Below are 17,093 nucleotides of genomic sequence, written 5' to 3' on the forward strand. Positions count from 1 at the left end.
AGACAGGAGACACCCCCGTTATAGAAAATTAGGAATGACCAATATTGACGTTCTGGTCACTAACGGATCAGAGAGCCATTTAGCTTGAACACCACACATGAGTCCAGCTAAGAGCCTATTAGGCCGTAGCCACAAGTGACATCATTGTTGGCCTGAGCCCACCCCTATTACCCAGAAACCCCACTGCTAGGTTTAATGTGTGTGTGTGTGTGTGTGTGTGTGTGTGTGTGTGTGTGTGTGTGTGTGTGTGTGTGTGTGTGTGTGTGTGTGTGTGTGTGTGTGTGTGTGTGTGCGTGCGTGCGTGCGTGCGTGCGTGTGTGTGTGTCTTCTTGTTTGAATGTACTGTATGCATGTGTGTATGCTGTGACTATTATGCATTGCATTATTTAGAACTTCTTTACACCTGGCTATGAATAGTAGCCTGATTATATTTACCAGCCCTGACAGCATTATTACACATTCATGCACCAAAGTCTAGATTTATGCATTTACACGTAATCCTTTATGTGGCCAAATTCATCTCTCACCAGCTTGGATGATTGGATCTTCCCTTTGTCTTGGCTGCATTTACGCAGTGAATTCTGTGTAGAGCTGCAACGATTCATCACTTAGTCAATTGACAGAAAAATAATCCACAACTATTTTGATAATCGATTAATCGTTTTGAGTCATTTTTTATGAAAAAAATACAAAATTCTCTGATTCCAGCTTCTTAAATGTGATTTTTCTTCTGGTTTCTCTCCTCCTCTATGACAGTAATTTGAATATCTTTGGGTTGTGGACAAAACAAGACATTAGAGGATGTCATCTTGGGCTTTGGGAAACACTGATCGCCATTTTTCACCATTTTCTGACTTTTTATACACCAAACAACTAATCGATTAATTGATCAAATAATCGACAGATTAATTCATAATGAAAATAATCGTTAGTTGCAGCCCTAATTGTATGCATTTTATGCTGTAATTATTGTCCAATCACCCAGCACGCATGTTACGTAATTTTGCTTACATGAATCATATTATGATATACATTGATATTGAGAAAGATCCTTATTATTATCGTGATATTGATTTCAACCGTATCGCTCAGCCCCAGTACACCCTATTTGTTTGAGTTCTCTCTCTTCTCTCCCTCCCCCCTGTTCTCTCCCTTCTCCCTACCTCCCTCTGTCTCTCTCTCCCTTCTCCCCCCTGTTCTCTCCCTTCTCCCTACCTCCCTCTGTCTCTCTCTCCCTTCTCCCCCCATCTTCCCCCTTCTGTTCCCTCCTCCCTCCTCTCTCCCTCCCTCCCTCTCTCTCTCCAAAATAAGATTGCTCAATCCTGTTTATTGATAGTGCTTAGCTAGACACATTCTCTGTAAAGCCCTCTGAGACCTTGTGAATTAGGGCTATACAAATAAACTTGACTTGACTAATGCCAGATGTAAGGGAGGTCGTGGATGCATAAACCAGTAACCAGCCATATGCATTGCATCTAAATTCAATGTCAAACGTCATCAACACTTAAGCTCTTTTTGGGGAGATCTCTGTGTGACTGCTTTGACCTTTGCCCCCTGCCAGGTAAATGGAGGAGCGGGACCGAAGCCGCTCCCCGTCCCGCAGGACCAGCCGGGTGGAGCAGGTGGTGGGGCGATGGCTGAGACGCTCCAGAGACTTAGGCAGCAGGTCTCACTCTCTGACCAGGTACACAGCTGTCTTTTTGTCTCTGTGCCTGTCTCTCTCTCTGTGTCTCTCTGCCCACTCTCTTTGAAGTAGTTGTTTCTGTAGAACAAGTAATAATTTATATTATATTTTGTTACAGGCGACTGTCTGTTTCTTTCTCTTTCTTTTTTCTCTCATACATAAATATGCATTAATGCACCATACAACTGATTGAACTGTCAGCAGAATTTTAAATAGCTTTTTTTTTTAATTATGAATTTGACTTATTGGCTGGCTGACTTACTGACTGGCTGACTGCCTTCTCTTCTCGGTGGCACGGTGGTGCAGTGGTTGCGCTGTCGCCTCGCAGCAAGGAGGTCCTGGGTTTGATTCCCGCCTGGGTCGCTGTTGGCACTGGGGGTATGTCTCCCCGTGCCTAGTGCCCAGGTGGGTTACCTCGTGAAAAGGTCCTTTCTGTGTGGAGTTTGCATGTTCTTCCCGTGCTCACCTGGGGTTTCCTCCACATAACATCAATATGAACCGCCCAATGAAAAACATGCAAGACCATCATCTGACCAGCGATGGGAGATGGGCGCAAATCAAATTTGCAGCATGTTTGTGTGTGCTCTGCTGTGCAGCCAAACCCGTGTGTGCATCAGTGTTGGGGGTAACTCATTACAAAAGTAACATATTACATGTAATATATTACTTTTAGCAGTAACTCAGTAATATAACCTATTACTTATAGGATTTCAGTAATATTATACCAGTTACTTTGTCAAGTAACTCAAGTTACAAATTGAGTTAATACAAAAAAAAAATCAAAGCACATATTTAAATAAAGATACAATAATTTCCTAATCAAACTGTTATTATGCAAATACCTAACCACTACAGATGACAATAACAAAGGAAAAGAATAACATTTTGAATTTTGGATTGTTACTTTACACCGACTTCAAGGCGGTTGACATTATCTTCCGGGATGGTTCCGGGACAGCGATGTCATTCTGCTGCTGCTGTTGTTTTGGTGAAAGTAATGCAAAAGTAGTGTAATAAGTAACGAGTTACTCTACACAGACAGTAATATTGTAAAGTAACTTATTACTTTCAAATGAAAGTAACTAGTAATATGTAGTATATTACATTTTGAAAGTAACTTGCCCAACACTGGTGTGCATACAGTGTGGTGGTGTATGTGACAGATAAAGATGGTTCTTCTTCTTCCAGAGAGAGGGTGCAGGTGGACGGGAAGTCACCGGAGGAGCAGAGGAGTCCTTACCCCTTCCGCTTCAACGTTCAGATCCAACGCGACTCAAAGCTCAACTCTCATGGCCTCACGCTCTCCTCGCACACACCCATCCTGGTGCAGGACATCACCCCAGGTAGGACAGACAGGCTTTATCCAATGGAACCATTATGCGGGTTACCTGAGTGCACTGGTGCAGTGGACTTTGAGGATAGCGAAATTGATTTGCAAATCACTTTTACCATGACTTTTCTCTCGACATGAAGTTCCAGATGGCAGGGTCTTGCCTCATACAGCAGAAAAACACAGAGTGCCAGTGCCAGTTGCTGTCACGGGCAACTTGTCATTAGCTATCTGAATTCTGATGCAGTAAACTTGACAAACTCGGAGCTCCAACTTTAAAACAATAACAACTAGGGCGTCCGTTGGAGCAGCGACCGGGACAGCAGGGGGAATTGGCAGTACAATTGGGGAGAAAATAGGATGGGGGAAAAAACTAAAAAACTTGATGAAAAAAATCAGTGGCTCTTCTGGCAACAGCACAGCATCGCTCCCTTTCCTCCCATGCCGTGCGCACTGCGCAGGCAGGAGTGAGAGGGAGTTACCATGGTTACAGAGACACTGTGTGTGTGTGTGTGTGTGTGTGTGTGTGTGTGTGTGTGTGTGTGTGTGTGTGTGTGTGTGTGTGTGTGTGTGTGTGTGTGTGTGTGTGTGTGTGTGTGTGTGTGTGTGTGTGTGTGTGTGTGTGTCGCTCTGAAACTTTCCCAATAAGTTTTTAGGTTAGTACAGTGTGCCTATGCAAAATCATGAATGTAAGTACAGTGTTTCCCACACAATCTGAATGTATCTGTGGTTGTGGGGCGTGGGTACTTTGAGTACTTTAAAGATACCATAACTTAGAAATAGGCAGTGCTGCACTGTTCTGTTTTTTTGCTTGCTCTCATTAAAATTCTGGGTGTGCAACATGAAGGCTAACAATTTCGACACAGCTTAGTTATTAAACGACACCAAGCAGCAACCAGGACCCCTTAATCCAGCCTCCCACCCGCAGACACGGCCAATTGTGTCTGTAGGAACATCTGACCACCCGCAGCCACGGCCAATTGTGTCTGTAGGAAGTAGGAACGTCTGACCAAGCCGGAAGTACCGCTGCCGGGAATTGAACCCGGGTCTCTGCTATGGTAGTTGAGTGCTTTTATCTCTACACTACCCGGAGGAAGAACAGCTGACTCCTCTGAGCAGCATGCACGCGAATACTTATCATAGATTTGTGTATATTTCTTGTGCTCCCCTTGATTGTCTTGAATAACTGCATCGTCTGAATAACAGCACGTCACAACGTTATCAGTTGTGAATTTGTTTTTCACTGCATCAGAAAATGGACTTGTGGCGGGTGAGAGCATGTGAAAAGTGAGAAAATGCATCTGCGTACTTATTAAAAAGTACAAACGTATGAGGGTCAATTTAAAATGTTTTGGGCCGCTGGAATAAATTATTTTCAATTAAAATTATTGAATCCAAAATTATTTTGTTTTTTCTTTTCTTTCTTTTTTAGATCACTTTTTTCTGAGTGGCCCAAGCGGCCCATAGTGTGGCGGCCATTCTGGCATTTACCCACCTTGCCAGAAGGCCAGTCCTTCACTTCCCAGGTATCCCAGTTATTGCCAACACGAGCATTAACGTCTCACAGTAAGACTATGGAGGTGTTCGGTGAAGCCTCCACAGAATCCCACTCACTGGCTCCAAGATGGCCGAATGTCCCCACACCTCTCAGCACCTCTCACCCTGGACAGCTTGTGAGGAGAGAGACGACTCCCTATCGAGGAGTTTAAATTCAGAGCTGACACTGTGTGTGTGGGCTTCCCACACCGGCTCAGACTCCTCCCCCCAGAGAGGTTAGATTCCACATGGCGAGAGCCAGTTTGTTGGTACTCCATCTCCCAGCATGCCTGGGAGTAAATTGGCATCCCCAAGGAGGAGCTGGAGGAAGTTGCTGAGTGAAAGAACTCCTGAGCTGCTCTGCTTGCCTATTGCCACCATAATTCTGACCCAGTTACAACATGGTGACTGGATGGATAATATGAATGTGCTTTGTATGAAGGTTTTTGGAACAATCATTGGAGGACAGAATCATGTAGTAGATACATAGATACAGCAATACATTTGTGTTCATTATTAAGAGGTGGCAGTCGCTTCTATAACTGACATTGTGTGTCCGTCCTTCCGTCCTTCTGTTATGGTACGGACTGTCCTTCCGTCCATTATGGTATGTATGTCTGTCCTGTGTGTATGACTAATGTCATGCCCCAGCCCCAAGTGTCGATTGGCGGCCAGAGCGATGACGTCATTGTCATCATTGTCGAGTGGTGGCCAGTGGTGACCGATGTCATATTAGTAAACACAATCCATCAAATGAGCACGCAAACGCCCCTGACTGATGATGTCATACCCACTGATGATGTCATGCCCCACAATCATCGAGTGATGTGACTGATGATGATGTCATGTCCCACAATCAGCAAGGGGGCCAGTGGTGATGTCATGATGTCATATCCACTGATGTGTCCCACTGATGATGTCATAGACATTGTGACGTCGGTGATGTCATATACTATGTCGTCAGTGATGTCACTTAAGCAATCGTGATGTCATCAGTGATTTATATGACAGACACTGATAGGCTGATGTCTGCACCACTCACCTGGGTGTGATTTTATTATTATTAGTTAGTGAACTTTCATCCTTTTGCCTGTTTTTATTCTATATGTATTCTACTTAGAGGGAGTAAAGTACACACATTGCTAAATGTTCCATGAAAGCTATAATACCCTTGGCTTGAGCAACAAGTAAGACCAGCTATCATCTGATCGCAGACATTGATATTAATTAGGAATGTAGTTTCTATTTTCATTCATCTCAACGTCTCAATGTCCACACCAATGCATTATTGATCGAATATAAAATGTAAGCTCCAGCCAAGAGTTTAGCTGTAGAGCGTTGACATGTGATAAGGCAGATAGGAACAGTAGAGGCTGTTACATTTCCCCTCCCCCTCCTCCCCCTTGTCCCCAGGTTCCCTCTCTCTCTGTACGTTTGCATGGGGAACGTTTTCTTAGCTAGCAGTAGAAATAGCACAGCAATGCCAGCCGATGGATATTGTCGCCTCCACTGTCATCTAACCCTGCCGTGGCACAGCACCTCCTACTGGTCAAGATTTTACACTTACAGGCATACACTTCAAGGTCAGCAATGTATTAGCCAAATCAGAATCAGAATCACTTTTATTGTCACAATTATGCAGGATTACATACGAGGAATGTGTCTTGTGTAAGTATGCAGCGTAGCGGTCATATCAATCTCAATCTTCAGAGATAAAAGGCAAAGTCACAAAATTGCAGGTGCAGTCCAATATACTGTATAGCCTACAATATAATACACAAACAGGAGTGTTAAATAGGCATTACATAGGAATTTACAATCAGTGCAAGAGCAATCTAATGGAGTAAGAAGTTCTGGTAGGAGAAGCAGCTATAATATAATAATAATGTAACGAGAGGAGGCTTTCGGGCCTTGTTGATGAGGCCGATGGCAGTTGGGAAGAAGCTGTTCTTCTGGTGAGAGGTTTTGGACTCTTGACAGACCACAGTCTCTTGCCGACGGGGAGCATTTTGAAGAGTTTGTGACCGGGGTGGCAGATGTCGTCCATGATTTTACGAGAGCGCTTCAGCGTCCTGGCGGTGTGCAGGTCCTGACGGGATGCCAGACTGCATCCGATCACCGTCTCAGCACAGCGGATGATGTAATACTGTCAAAAGCAAATGAGACAACCGGCAGCATTTTCCTTCGGCCTGCATGATGGCAGAGATGTTGGGAAAGGAAAATGGCTGCTGCTTAGTGTTTTTTATTTATTTATGTATGTATGCTTGATTCAATTCATGAAATGTGGAGAGAGGAGATGAATGTTTCTGAGCTCGTTAAGATGCCTGTGGTGATTACAAGAAGGAGAGAAATGACAGAAGGTATTCTCCAGTGAGTGTGGTTGCTGTGAGTGTTATCTCATCTATGGAGAGCTGCAGTGGGACAGACGTCAACCCAGTCCCTCAGTAATTCTCCAAAAATAGAATCCTTTTTCATCACAAATCCTGATGGTCTACTTGCAGCTCTCAGTCGACTCAAAGTTTTCTCAGGTTTGGATTTCAGCATTCTGTTAGATCTGCTTTGCTGGTTTGCCTTCCTAAACGTCATGTAATGGATCAGGTGTGAACTACTAACCCAGCCGTGCTTCTGTTGAACTATATGACCATCAATGACCACCGTGTTGTGAGTTGTGAGTAGTACTTGTGAGTCCTCTTATGTTTTGCAGGGTTACAGTTTAAGAGAATATATCCATGTTGGAAGATTATCCACACAGATTGTAAGTACTGTAAGTACTGTATGTGCTGCTGCATCCATAACTGTGCTATGCTGTAGCCCACAACGTGTAGTCAATCTGAATTGAACTATTCCTACATCCCATTGCCAGTGTATCCCAGAAAGGTCTGGAAATACTGCATTTTACATACAAATATACTGCTCCCAAAAGTATATTGATGTAATGTTTCACTCCTGCCAATAGAAATGTCAAAATACTCAAAAGTAATTAAATATGTATTTTAAATATGTTTAATTTCAAAGAAATTCTTTCGGTCAGGGACTTTCTTCATAGCATATTTCCACATATAGATAGATAAGACAGACAGATGATTGCCTTCCGTGTGGGGGAGGGCAATTAAACCGGTGTGGAATCAATCTCACTTTAGTATCACTATTTATAGTTTATCATCTCATACATTTAGCAGTCATACAATTCACTTATTTTCAGAAAACAGAAAAGTCTTGAGGATTAGTCTTGAAGAGTACAAACATTACATTACATTACATTACATTACATTACATAATTACATGCCAAAAGAATATCAAAGTAGAATCTCAAAAGCCTGGAGAACCACAATCAATGATGCAGGGCATGCTGGAAAGGAGATCAGGCAAAGCCATCATAAACAGAAGCTAGAACAACAGTCAGTGAAGGAAAAGGCAATAGACTACTTGCACAACTCCACTACTTCCTGAAATGAGTAGGGCAGCTTGGTTTCCTGTCCTACACTATTGGATGAACTCATTAATGTCAGGTGTGCCTGATCACTGTTGTTGTGACTGCAGCAGTCAGGCACACCTGACATTAATCAGTTCATCCAATAGTGTAGGACAGGAAACCAAGCTGCCCTATTCATTTCAGGAAGTAGTGGAGTTGTGCAAGTAGTGCATTGGTCAGTCCAGCGCCTCCAGCAGCACATGGTGCAGTGAGTGTGCGGTAGCAGCGGTACCCTCCTATACTCATATACATTGAATATAAACTACAGTACTGCAGTGGAGTTGTTCTTTGCCTTGTTTCTCCATGTGTAACTGTACAGAGGGACTGTATGAAGATCTGTTTCTCCCTGAGGTCCTGGGGCCTAGAAGTGCCTCTCTGTCTCCTCTCTGGCTCAAGTCTGCTCTGGCACCATCTGCCACACTATACGCGCACGTGTGTGTGTGTGTGTGTGCACACGTGTGTGTCTGTGTGTGTGTGTGTGTGTGTGTGTGTGTGTGTGCGCGTGCGTGTGTCCGTGCGTGCACACACACACACACACACACACACACACACACACACACACACACACACACACACACACACGTGTGCACACACACACGTGTGCACACACACACATACACACACACACACACACACACACACACACACATGCACACACTGTTGCTCATATCTCCAGTGGCCCTGTGAGACTTGGCTCAATTCTTCCTTTTTCTCTCTCTCACCCCCCCCCCCCCCCCCATCTCTATGTGTGTCTGTGTCTGTGTGTGTGTGTGTGTGTGTGTCTCTCTCTCTCTCTCTCTCTCTCTCTCTCTCTCTCTCTCTCTCTCGTTGCTGCTGCATCCTGACAATGAAATGTGAACCTTTATTTGAGAGCACACTCAGAGCGATCACTGTCACCTTCATCTGTCCCTGTCCTGTTGCTGCTCAACATTATGGTTTGGTTGCAGCACCACGTGACATCGTGGTATCACAGTGAGATGATTCAGTAATGGAGGCGTGTCCGGTGTGGGAGGTGTGTCCTGTGTATGGAGGCGTGTCCTGTGTTGTACTGGAAGTTTGCGGTGATGTAAGTAGTCATGGTGAGGATGAGGTCGATGGTAATAAGGATAGTGGTGATGGTCAATGGAAAACAACAAGGGGCCTAGGATCGACCCTTAGTGGACGCCACAACGGAGATGTGCCAGGGCAGAGGAGACACTGCCAATCACCACAGGAAATTGGCTAGATGTGATATAAATAAATTGGGAACAGTACCAGTGAGCCTGACCCAATTTTCTAAGCAATTGGATAGAATGTTGTGATCAATGACAGTGTCAAAGGCAGAGCTAAGGACAGGATCTAGAACAGAGCAGGCAGACAGACGCCTGGTGGGTACTGGTAGTGCAGTGATTGAAATTATGCAACAATGTGTGTATCAGTTATTGTGTTTCTGGTTTTAATTTCCTCCCTATTTTCCAAACTATGACCACACAATGTCATGCCCATTCTCACATCCTTGAACAAAGTTAGTCACAATGGTTAGTGCTGTAGGGTTAGTGGTTTGAGGGTCACTGGTGTGGGGTTGTATAAGACGAGACAGAAAGAACAGTGAGATAGGTGGGGGAATAGTGAAAGGGCACACGTCTTTGCTGCAGTGGAGGGAATTAGACCAATTGTGCGAAACAGAACATTCATCTTAATATGACTTATGGAAGAGAATGGGGGCGTGGATCAGGGGACTCAGTGGAGAGTGGTGGAATACTAAAATGACCGAAAACTGAGGTGGAAAGGGGGTAGTTGTTTGTTTGACATACCCAAATGTGTGGTGGCCTGCAAAAACATTTGAAAATGTGACATTTTCAATTTTTTTGATATTTCCATGAATTACAAACAGTCCTCTATATAAATTTATAACTTTTTGAACGACTGAGAGCTCTCTCAGATCAAAAGTTATGAGTATTTTAATCTGTTATGTGTCTAAAAGTAACACGTGAGAAAGATTATATTACAAATGAAAGACAGCATAATATTTTCTACAGTGGCATTCCACCAAAACGAGAGAATACTAATTAAATATAAAAATAAATACTTTCCCTTTTGTTTTGTCAAAATAGTTATTCACCATGATGTACTACAGAGATGAAGGTAACCAAATCACTCAAAAACTTAAAAAAAAAATGCAAAACTCATTACCGACCTTCTTTGGCTCATTGCCAACAATGTGCAGCAGTGACATGTGAAGAGATCTCCCAGGCCGCCACACACGATTGTTGGGGATTGGATGTGACCAACTTTCCTCATAGGCGTTTGGGGGGTTGAGATTTGGAGAACTGTGTGTAAGATGATGCATCTCTGTCAACGGCAGGTGGAATATGAATGAAGGTCAATTAAACACCCTCAGGTATAACAACACAAGGACATGTGTGTGTGCAGGTGGTCCTGCAGATGGTCGGCTGGTCCCTGGCGACCAGCTTGTGAAGATCAATAACGTCGCTGTCGATGACCTGACCCCGGAACAAGCTGCTGAACTCATCAGGTCTGCACACACAACTCCACTCCACTCCACTCCACACACATGGAGATATGGATACAGACACAAAATACTGTATAACTGCATTGTGTCTATAAACATGACCTTAGTTACCAGCCACCCTTTCTTTCCTTTCCAGGGAGTGTCAAGACACAGTGACAATGACAGTCCTCAGAACAATCTTGGTGAGTCTACTAAACAGCCACACACACACACACACACACACACACACACACACACACACTTCACAGACACACGGATATACAGTATACACACATGCACACACACAGAGACACGGGCGGACACCTAATTGGGTGTTGGCTGTTTCGATTCCAACAGCACTTTGGTTGAATTTGATGTATTCCAGGCATCGTCTTTCCATTCGGTTGCATGTACACAAACACATAAGACACACACACACACACACACACACACACACACACACACACGTGTCCACATTCACACACTTAGCTAGTGTAGATGTCCAGTGTCTATACACATGGGATTCTAAAACGCTGTTGTCAACAACCACATGAATCTATGGTGTCAGACAGTGCAGCTTGGGGGTCAAGCACCAATGCTAACTGACATCCTGTCATCAAGGTCTGAGTACTATATCAGTGTTAGCGGCGACAACACACCACACCCCCCAACTCCCCCAGAGAGCGGGGGAGACAGCTCTCCCTCTGGAGACACACTCTATCATGAATTGCTCAATCTATATGCGTGTGTGTGTGTGTGTGTGTGTGTGTGTGTGTGTGTGTGTGTGTGTGTGTGTGTGTGTTTACACACGTGTGTGCTAGACAGGGTCATTGCACAGGGTCGCACACCTCAATCTGTATACGTAAGGTTGACTGATGTGTTTGCGTGAAGCTGGGGTGGATGGGTATGGATAAATGGCTGCTGATGGGAGCAACATGAATCAGATGAACTATGAATCAGATGGTAATCTGATTTAAAGTTCACAGCAAGGCAGCCAACCAGCTCCTCCAAGAAATGATTACTCTTCACCAAGGAATTATTAGCATTTACCAGCCAATATTCAGCTCCGTCACGCTTGTTGAGGGTAAGGGCTAATGTACACCGCCTCCGGAACAGATGCGGTACGGCTCCGGCACGGCTGCAAACAGACCCACAGTCATGTAATCTGTAAAACGGATGCGGGATCCGACAAAAATAGAACAGGTGCGTAATTTTTCCGTACCGCATGTATCGCCCATCACTTAACATGGGTGAGAGTCGATCCGGCAGTTTTACCGGATCCGTAACGCATCTGGTGTACATTGCCTTTAAGAAACCATCAGAAGAGTTATAACTGACACTTGTTCAAATAACTGATGGAGTAGCAGGCTTAAATGTCAATTTCACATGGAGCATTTAGCCAACCACCTGTAACTGAGCATAGATGAATGAGCATTGTTCTCATCTCTGTTATAAGCCACTATACTTAAGAGGAATCTGCATGCATAATGAATATCTCCTGAATGTGATCTCTTTGGGAAATCCCTTGTGAGAACCCCGAAAGGGCTGATCTGTGTTTGAATGTGAATGTGTTTTATTAGCAGTGTTGGGAACACTTTTGTATTATTCCATCACTGCATTGTGTCTAATTGAATATGAAATGACTTTGGTGGGAGGGTACTACCAACTACTACATAGTACTATCAACTAGATAGTACTATCAAGTAGATTAAAAGCCCATCATAATACTCATCTCTTCTCCATTTCTGGACTCTATTTTCTAAAGGACACATCCATTACCTGGTGTGCACATTGTGTCCTGTCTGTACTTTTGATTTGGGGATGTCATTTCAAATGAATATATCTGCTGTTATAATATACAGTATGCCTCCTCCTGGTCAAAGCATCCAAGTCTATTCAGTTCAGTTCAGTTAATATGTCCTTATCACACATGCATTTCTCAAAGGGCTTCATCACAGTATACTACATCATACCTACACACAACACAGGTTACATATATCATACATACACTACACATTTCACTAGATTATATACATTATGATACTACACAAACACAGCATGTCTTTAGACTATGGGAGGAAACCCACGCAAACACGGGGAGAACATGCTAACTTACAGTACAGTAACACATACTGTATGATATCAGCATTACACAGTTGGATCACACACACACACACACACACACACACACACACACACACACACACACACACACACACACACACACACACATATATGGTTTGTTCATTTGGGAAAAAAATGTATCTTACAAATCATGTTTTGTTTTTGTGTCTGGAGGGATATTTGAGTTGTGTTGACAACATAAAGGACGATAATAGAAAATGACAAATTGATTAGGTCTATAACTTGGCAAGCTTTATTACATCCTGGTATAATTGTCACTCAATTCAATTCTAAAGTGTGTTTGGTTTAGTTGATGTATCCCTGATTGTTTGCGATGGGAAGCAGAAAGCACTAAAGTGAGATATCATTTGAGAAGGAATATCTATCCATTTCCCCCCCAGGTATACATTTACTCCATTTAAAATATACCTGTATATACTGTATCTCTCTATTATTCATTATACAGTTATCAAATTATTATGACAAGCTGTTGATTTCCTGCCTTGTCCTCGCAGGGCCCAAAGTCGTCCTTCATCACGCCGGAGAAGAGGGCCAAGCTCAAGTCCAACCCGTTTAAAGTCCGCTTCGCTGAGGAAGTGGAAGTCAATGGACACTCTCATGTGAGTGTGGTATGATACAATTCATATAGTATAGTGTAACTCTCAGGTGAGTGTGGTATGATACAATTCATATAGTGTATAGTGTAACTCTTAATGCTAGAAAGGCCAAGCTGTCATCAGTCCATTGCTCTTTTGAATTTCAGAATTGAAAAATCTCAGCTTTGAAAATGTTCCCCTGTGACTTTTCCAGGACCCTATTTCTGTGCAAAACAGTGCTGTTAAATAATGCAAAGAAATATATTTCATATACATTGTAGCAGATTGTGGTTTAATCCGCGCTTTATATATCAGCATTATATACTGTAGCTCTGTTTGTAATATGACCAGGTGAAGATTTATAAGGGCTCAGCATGTATAGTTTCCCTTACGGAAGTGCAGCTCTTTTTGGTTTAGAGTTCCCATCCTGCCAAAGCACAGAGGCCGGAGTGCCCGTTACTAATCACAGACCGAGGAAGCAGGGATCGATATGCACCTCATCCTCAGATCCTAACGTCTGTGATTACAGGACAGTAAGCATAGGATTAGGCAGAGGGGAGCGAGAGAGAGAGACAGGGGGGGAGAGAGAGAGAGACAGAGAGAGAGAGAGAGAGAGAGCTGCTCTGCCTCTGACCCTTTCTAACAGGGCCAGAAAGAGAGAGAAATGCAAGAGGGGAAGGTGACAAGGGAGGGCTTATCTAAAATTTGAGAATGTTCTCTCCATGACGTCAAAGTTGCATGACGTCATCAATACAGAAAAACACTTTCTAAAATCATCAGAGAGAAGGGATGGGGGAATGACAACAGTGCCAGCGTGGCAGACAGAGAGACTGGCAGAAGAAAGACAAACAAGGACGAGAAGAGATGAAGCAACAACGATATGCTCTGTGAGAAGAATCTAGCTATATCAATCTATCTTTTTTGGGGAGGCCACTTTTTGTGGAGTATATTTTTTAATTGTTCTACCTGTATCTTGCTCTGTGCAGTGAACAAAAGAACAAACTTCCCAATACTTCAAAGACAAAGCAAGTTTTGTGTGCGTGTGTGTGTGTGTGTGTGTGTGTGTGTGTGTGTGTGTGTGTGTGTGTGTGTGTGTGTGTGTGTGTGTGTGTAAGCAACAGTGATTTATTATCTCTCTCTCACACACACACACATCTCAATTTTTCTTGGTTTTATTTTCTGTCTTTCTCTATCAGGCAGTCTGTTACAGTTCCAACTTATTTCAACGAGTACGTTTTATAATGCTCATATTTTCACCTGACACTTCCCTTGACCCCTGACCGTTTGTGTGGTTTCCAGGGCAACTCGCTGCTCTTCCTGCCTAACGTTCTGAAGGTGTATCTGGAGAACGGGCAGACCAAGGCCTTCAAGTTTGAACCCACCACCACGGTCAAGGTACTGAGCATCTATTCCAATTTATTACCCACTTTGTTGTCAGTTCTCATTCTTACACTGTACAATACGGTCACTTTCAACTGATTTATGTTGTTTGTCCCTGATATGCTTACACTGCAAACACTGACAAACTTGTTATCTTATCTTAGACTTGTCAAAATAATTTTTGGATTTTATTTGGAATATAGAATCTGATGAAGGTCTCACGACCGAAACGTTATTCTTATTAAACTTTTGATTGCATGTGGAGACAGTGTGCGGGAGTTTATTCTGGTACTGTGTCGGGTTTTGCCCTTCTCCGACGCACCTGTTGAGCCTAGGTGTGCAAAAGCTTTTTTCCTTCCTTTTCGGATTTTATTTGGAGAAATTATTAATTGTCACACTGGCAGAGAATCTGACCAGAGGCCTGTACTACAAAGCCAGTTTAGTGGTTTAGCGAGGTAACTTCAGGTTTAAACCTGGTTTGGCCGTACTACAAAGCAAGTTAACTTCTTACCGACATATATTTCCATAGCAACTTATGCTTCACACTTAACCTGGTCCGTAGCAGGTTAAGTTGCAAGGATAAGATTAGACCTTAAATCCACCGCCCACGAACCAATCGAATCAGCAGTTTGGAAAAATGGCCAACCCCTTTCTGGATGAGTTTCCCGAAGGAGCACGAATTGTAATGTTGAATGAGTAATGGTAATCAATGTTAATGTTAATCAAGGACTAAAGCCTTGCACTTGTTGGCTATTTTAATTAAGCCCTATACCACTTTGGAATATGTTTTTATATATTCATTTTTGTGCTCTCAAGTAGCCTAGATACGTTGTTTGATCCCGCTGATCGATTGCAGCTGAATAGTGAGTGGAGAAATATCACTAAACCGGCATAAAAAGGTTACATAAACGTCTCCAAAGCGCACGGTGCCGTGTGCGCAATGGAGCTGAGACTGACGTTGGGTTGGAATTGAAATAGTCATAGCTTACATGCTGGCCTACTACATCTAAGCAATTTAATATGGGATCACCTGCACACAGGCGATCCCATATTAAGATGATTCATATCTAGCCTACTCCTGCATTTTGCAGCTGCAAGTGTTGCTTTTGGCCTGTATGATGTGATTGAACTTCATATTTCCAGCATCATTATATGAAATATGGAGATATGCGACTCTGCTGACAATATATGTGACCACAAAATAGGCTATTTTTTATAAATGAAATCTATGCCCGCACATACCGTGTCGTTCAGAAGCCTCTTTTAATTTTATTATCATTCTTTTTTTTATTGATAGCCTATAGGAATTATTCAATCAGTGCGACTAAACATGACATCATTATTATTCGTTGAGCCTAAATGGTCTACGGATTTTGGACTGAGACATTAGGCTACACATTGCTTCCACTCGCAGTTTATTGAGAGGGTGAATTCAGCTGCTGTAGGATACGTGGAGGCAGAAACCGCTCTTCAAATAAATGACTGATGTGAATAAAAGTGGTAACTTTAGACAGTCATTCGGGAACAGACTAAAAATATCCAATGCGGATTTTGATTCTGACATAGTAGTCGATGGCTTTGATGAATGAGGAAATAGGCGTGTCTGGCGCTGTAAAAGCTACGGTTCTGAGCTGAGCGGTCCATATTGCATTGTGATTGGCTAGTTGTTAAAAACCACGCCTCTTTTGCGGGCACGAGCTCGTGTGCACGGGCAGTCAACTTGATTAGAAAAACCTGGTTCGAGTTAACGACTGGCAAATGAGGTTCGTAGTACAAGTTAACTACAATCGAGCTGATCTGGTTTAGACAAACCAGATCAAGGGACAGATCCTGGATCTTCTTATCCAACATTCGTAGTACAGGCTACAGTTTCAACAAATGTGTTGTTGTTGTTGTTGTTGTTGTTGTTGTTGTTGTTGTTGTTGTTGTTGACGATGTCGTTGTTGTTGTTTCCGGATAATGTAACCTGTTTCAAGACATTTACTTTACTCAGTAAAATTGAAATAATCTAGGAGTTCGTTTGTTTCAAGATTTTCTCCATTGTTATACAATGATTTCTTTAAAGAAAGTGAAATTTAATGAAACCATCAGGTTTGATTGATTGACTTGATTGACTTTATTTGGTGATAAAAACAGGACATAGGACAACATATCACCGAGGATAAAAACACAATAAAGCCCGAAGGCTTATTTCCATTGTGGTCCCCGTTGAAGTTGTGAATTAAGAGTGAGATATGCCATAAAATATGAAATAAGCTAAATAGGTCTGTCTGTGTGTGTGTGTGTGTGTGTGTGTGTGCTTGCGTGCATGCGTGCGTGTGCGCCGCATATTCATTCACAGCAATAAGCCTTTCGAACCATTCGTCGGATCGACTTCAAACTCGGGCAGTGCGCTTAGGGGGACCTGATGGAGTTCAGTGCCGGATTTCATGCTATTTGGCATAGCGCCACCTACTGGCAAAGACGAAAAGCGGTTTATC

General features: G+C 43.0%; 1 protein-coding gene across 1 annotated transcript in view; it reads left to right on the top strand.

The window, feature by feature from the left end:
• Positions 1-1,565: 1,565 nt before the first annotated feature.
• frmpd1a (FERM and PDZ domain containing 1a) overlaps positions 1,566-17,093 on the top strand; it is a gene marked incomplete at both ends in the record, with an annotated part of 25,405 nt that continues 9,877 nt past the window's right edge. Inside the window, 6 exons of the mRNA XM_083655808.1 lie at positions 1,566-1,684; positions 2,873-3,027; positions 10,435-10,537; positions 10,671-10,716; positions 13,153-13,257; positions 14,533-14,628. Of these exons, the coding sequence (XP_083511934.1) occupies positions 1,566-1,684; positions 2,873-3,027; positions 10,435-10,537; positions 10,671-10,716; positions 13,153-13,257; positions 14,533-14,628 (624 nt within the window). The remainder of the gene's footprint in view (positions 1,685-2,872; positions 3,028-10,434; positions 10,538-10,670; positions 10,717-13,152; positions 13,258-14,532; positions 14,629-17,093) is intronic.

The sequence above is a fragment of the Poromitra crassiceps genome, assembly GCF_964638095.1.
Source record: "Poromitra crassiceps genome assembly, chromosome: 19".
Lineage (NCBI taxonomy): Eukaryota > Metazoa > Chordata > Actinopteri > Beryciformes > Melamphaidae > Poromitra > Poromitra crassiceps.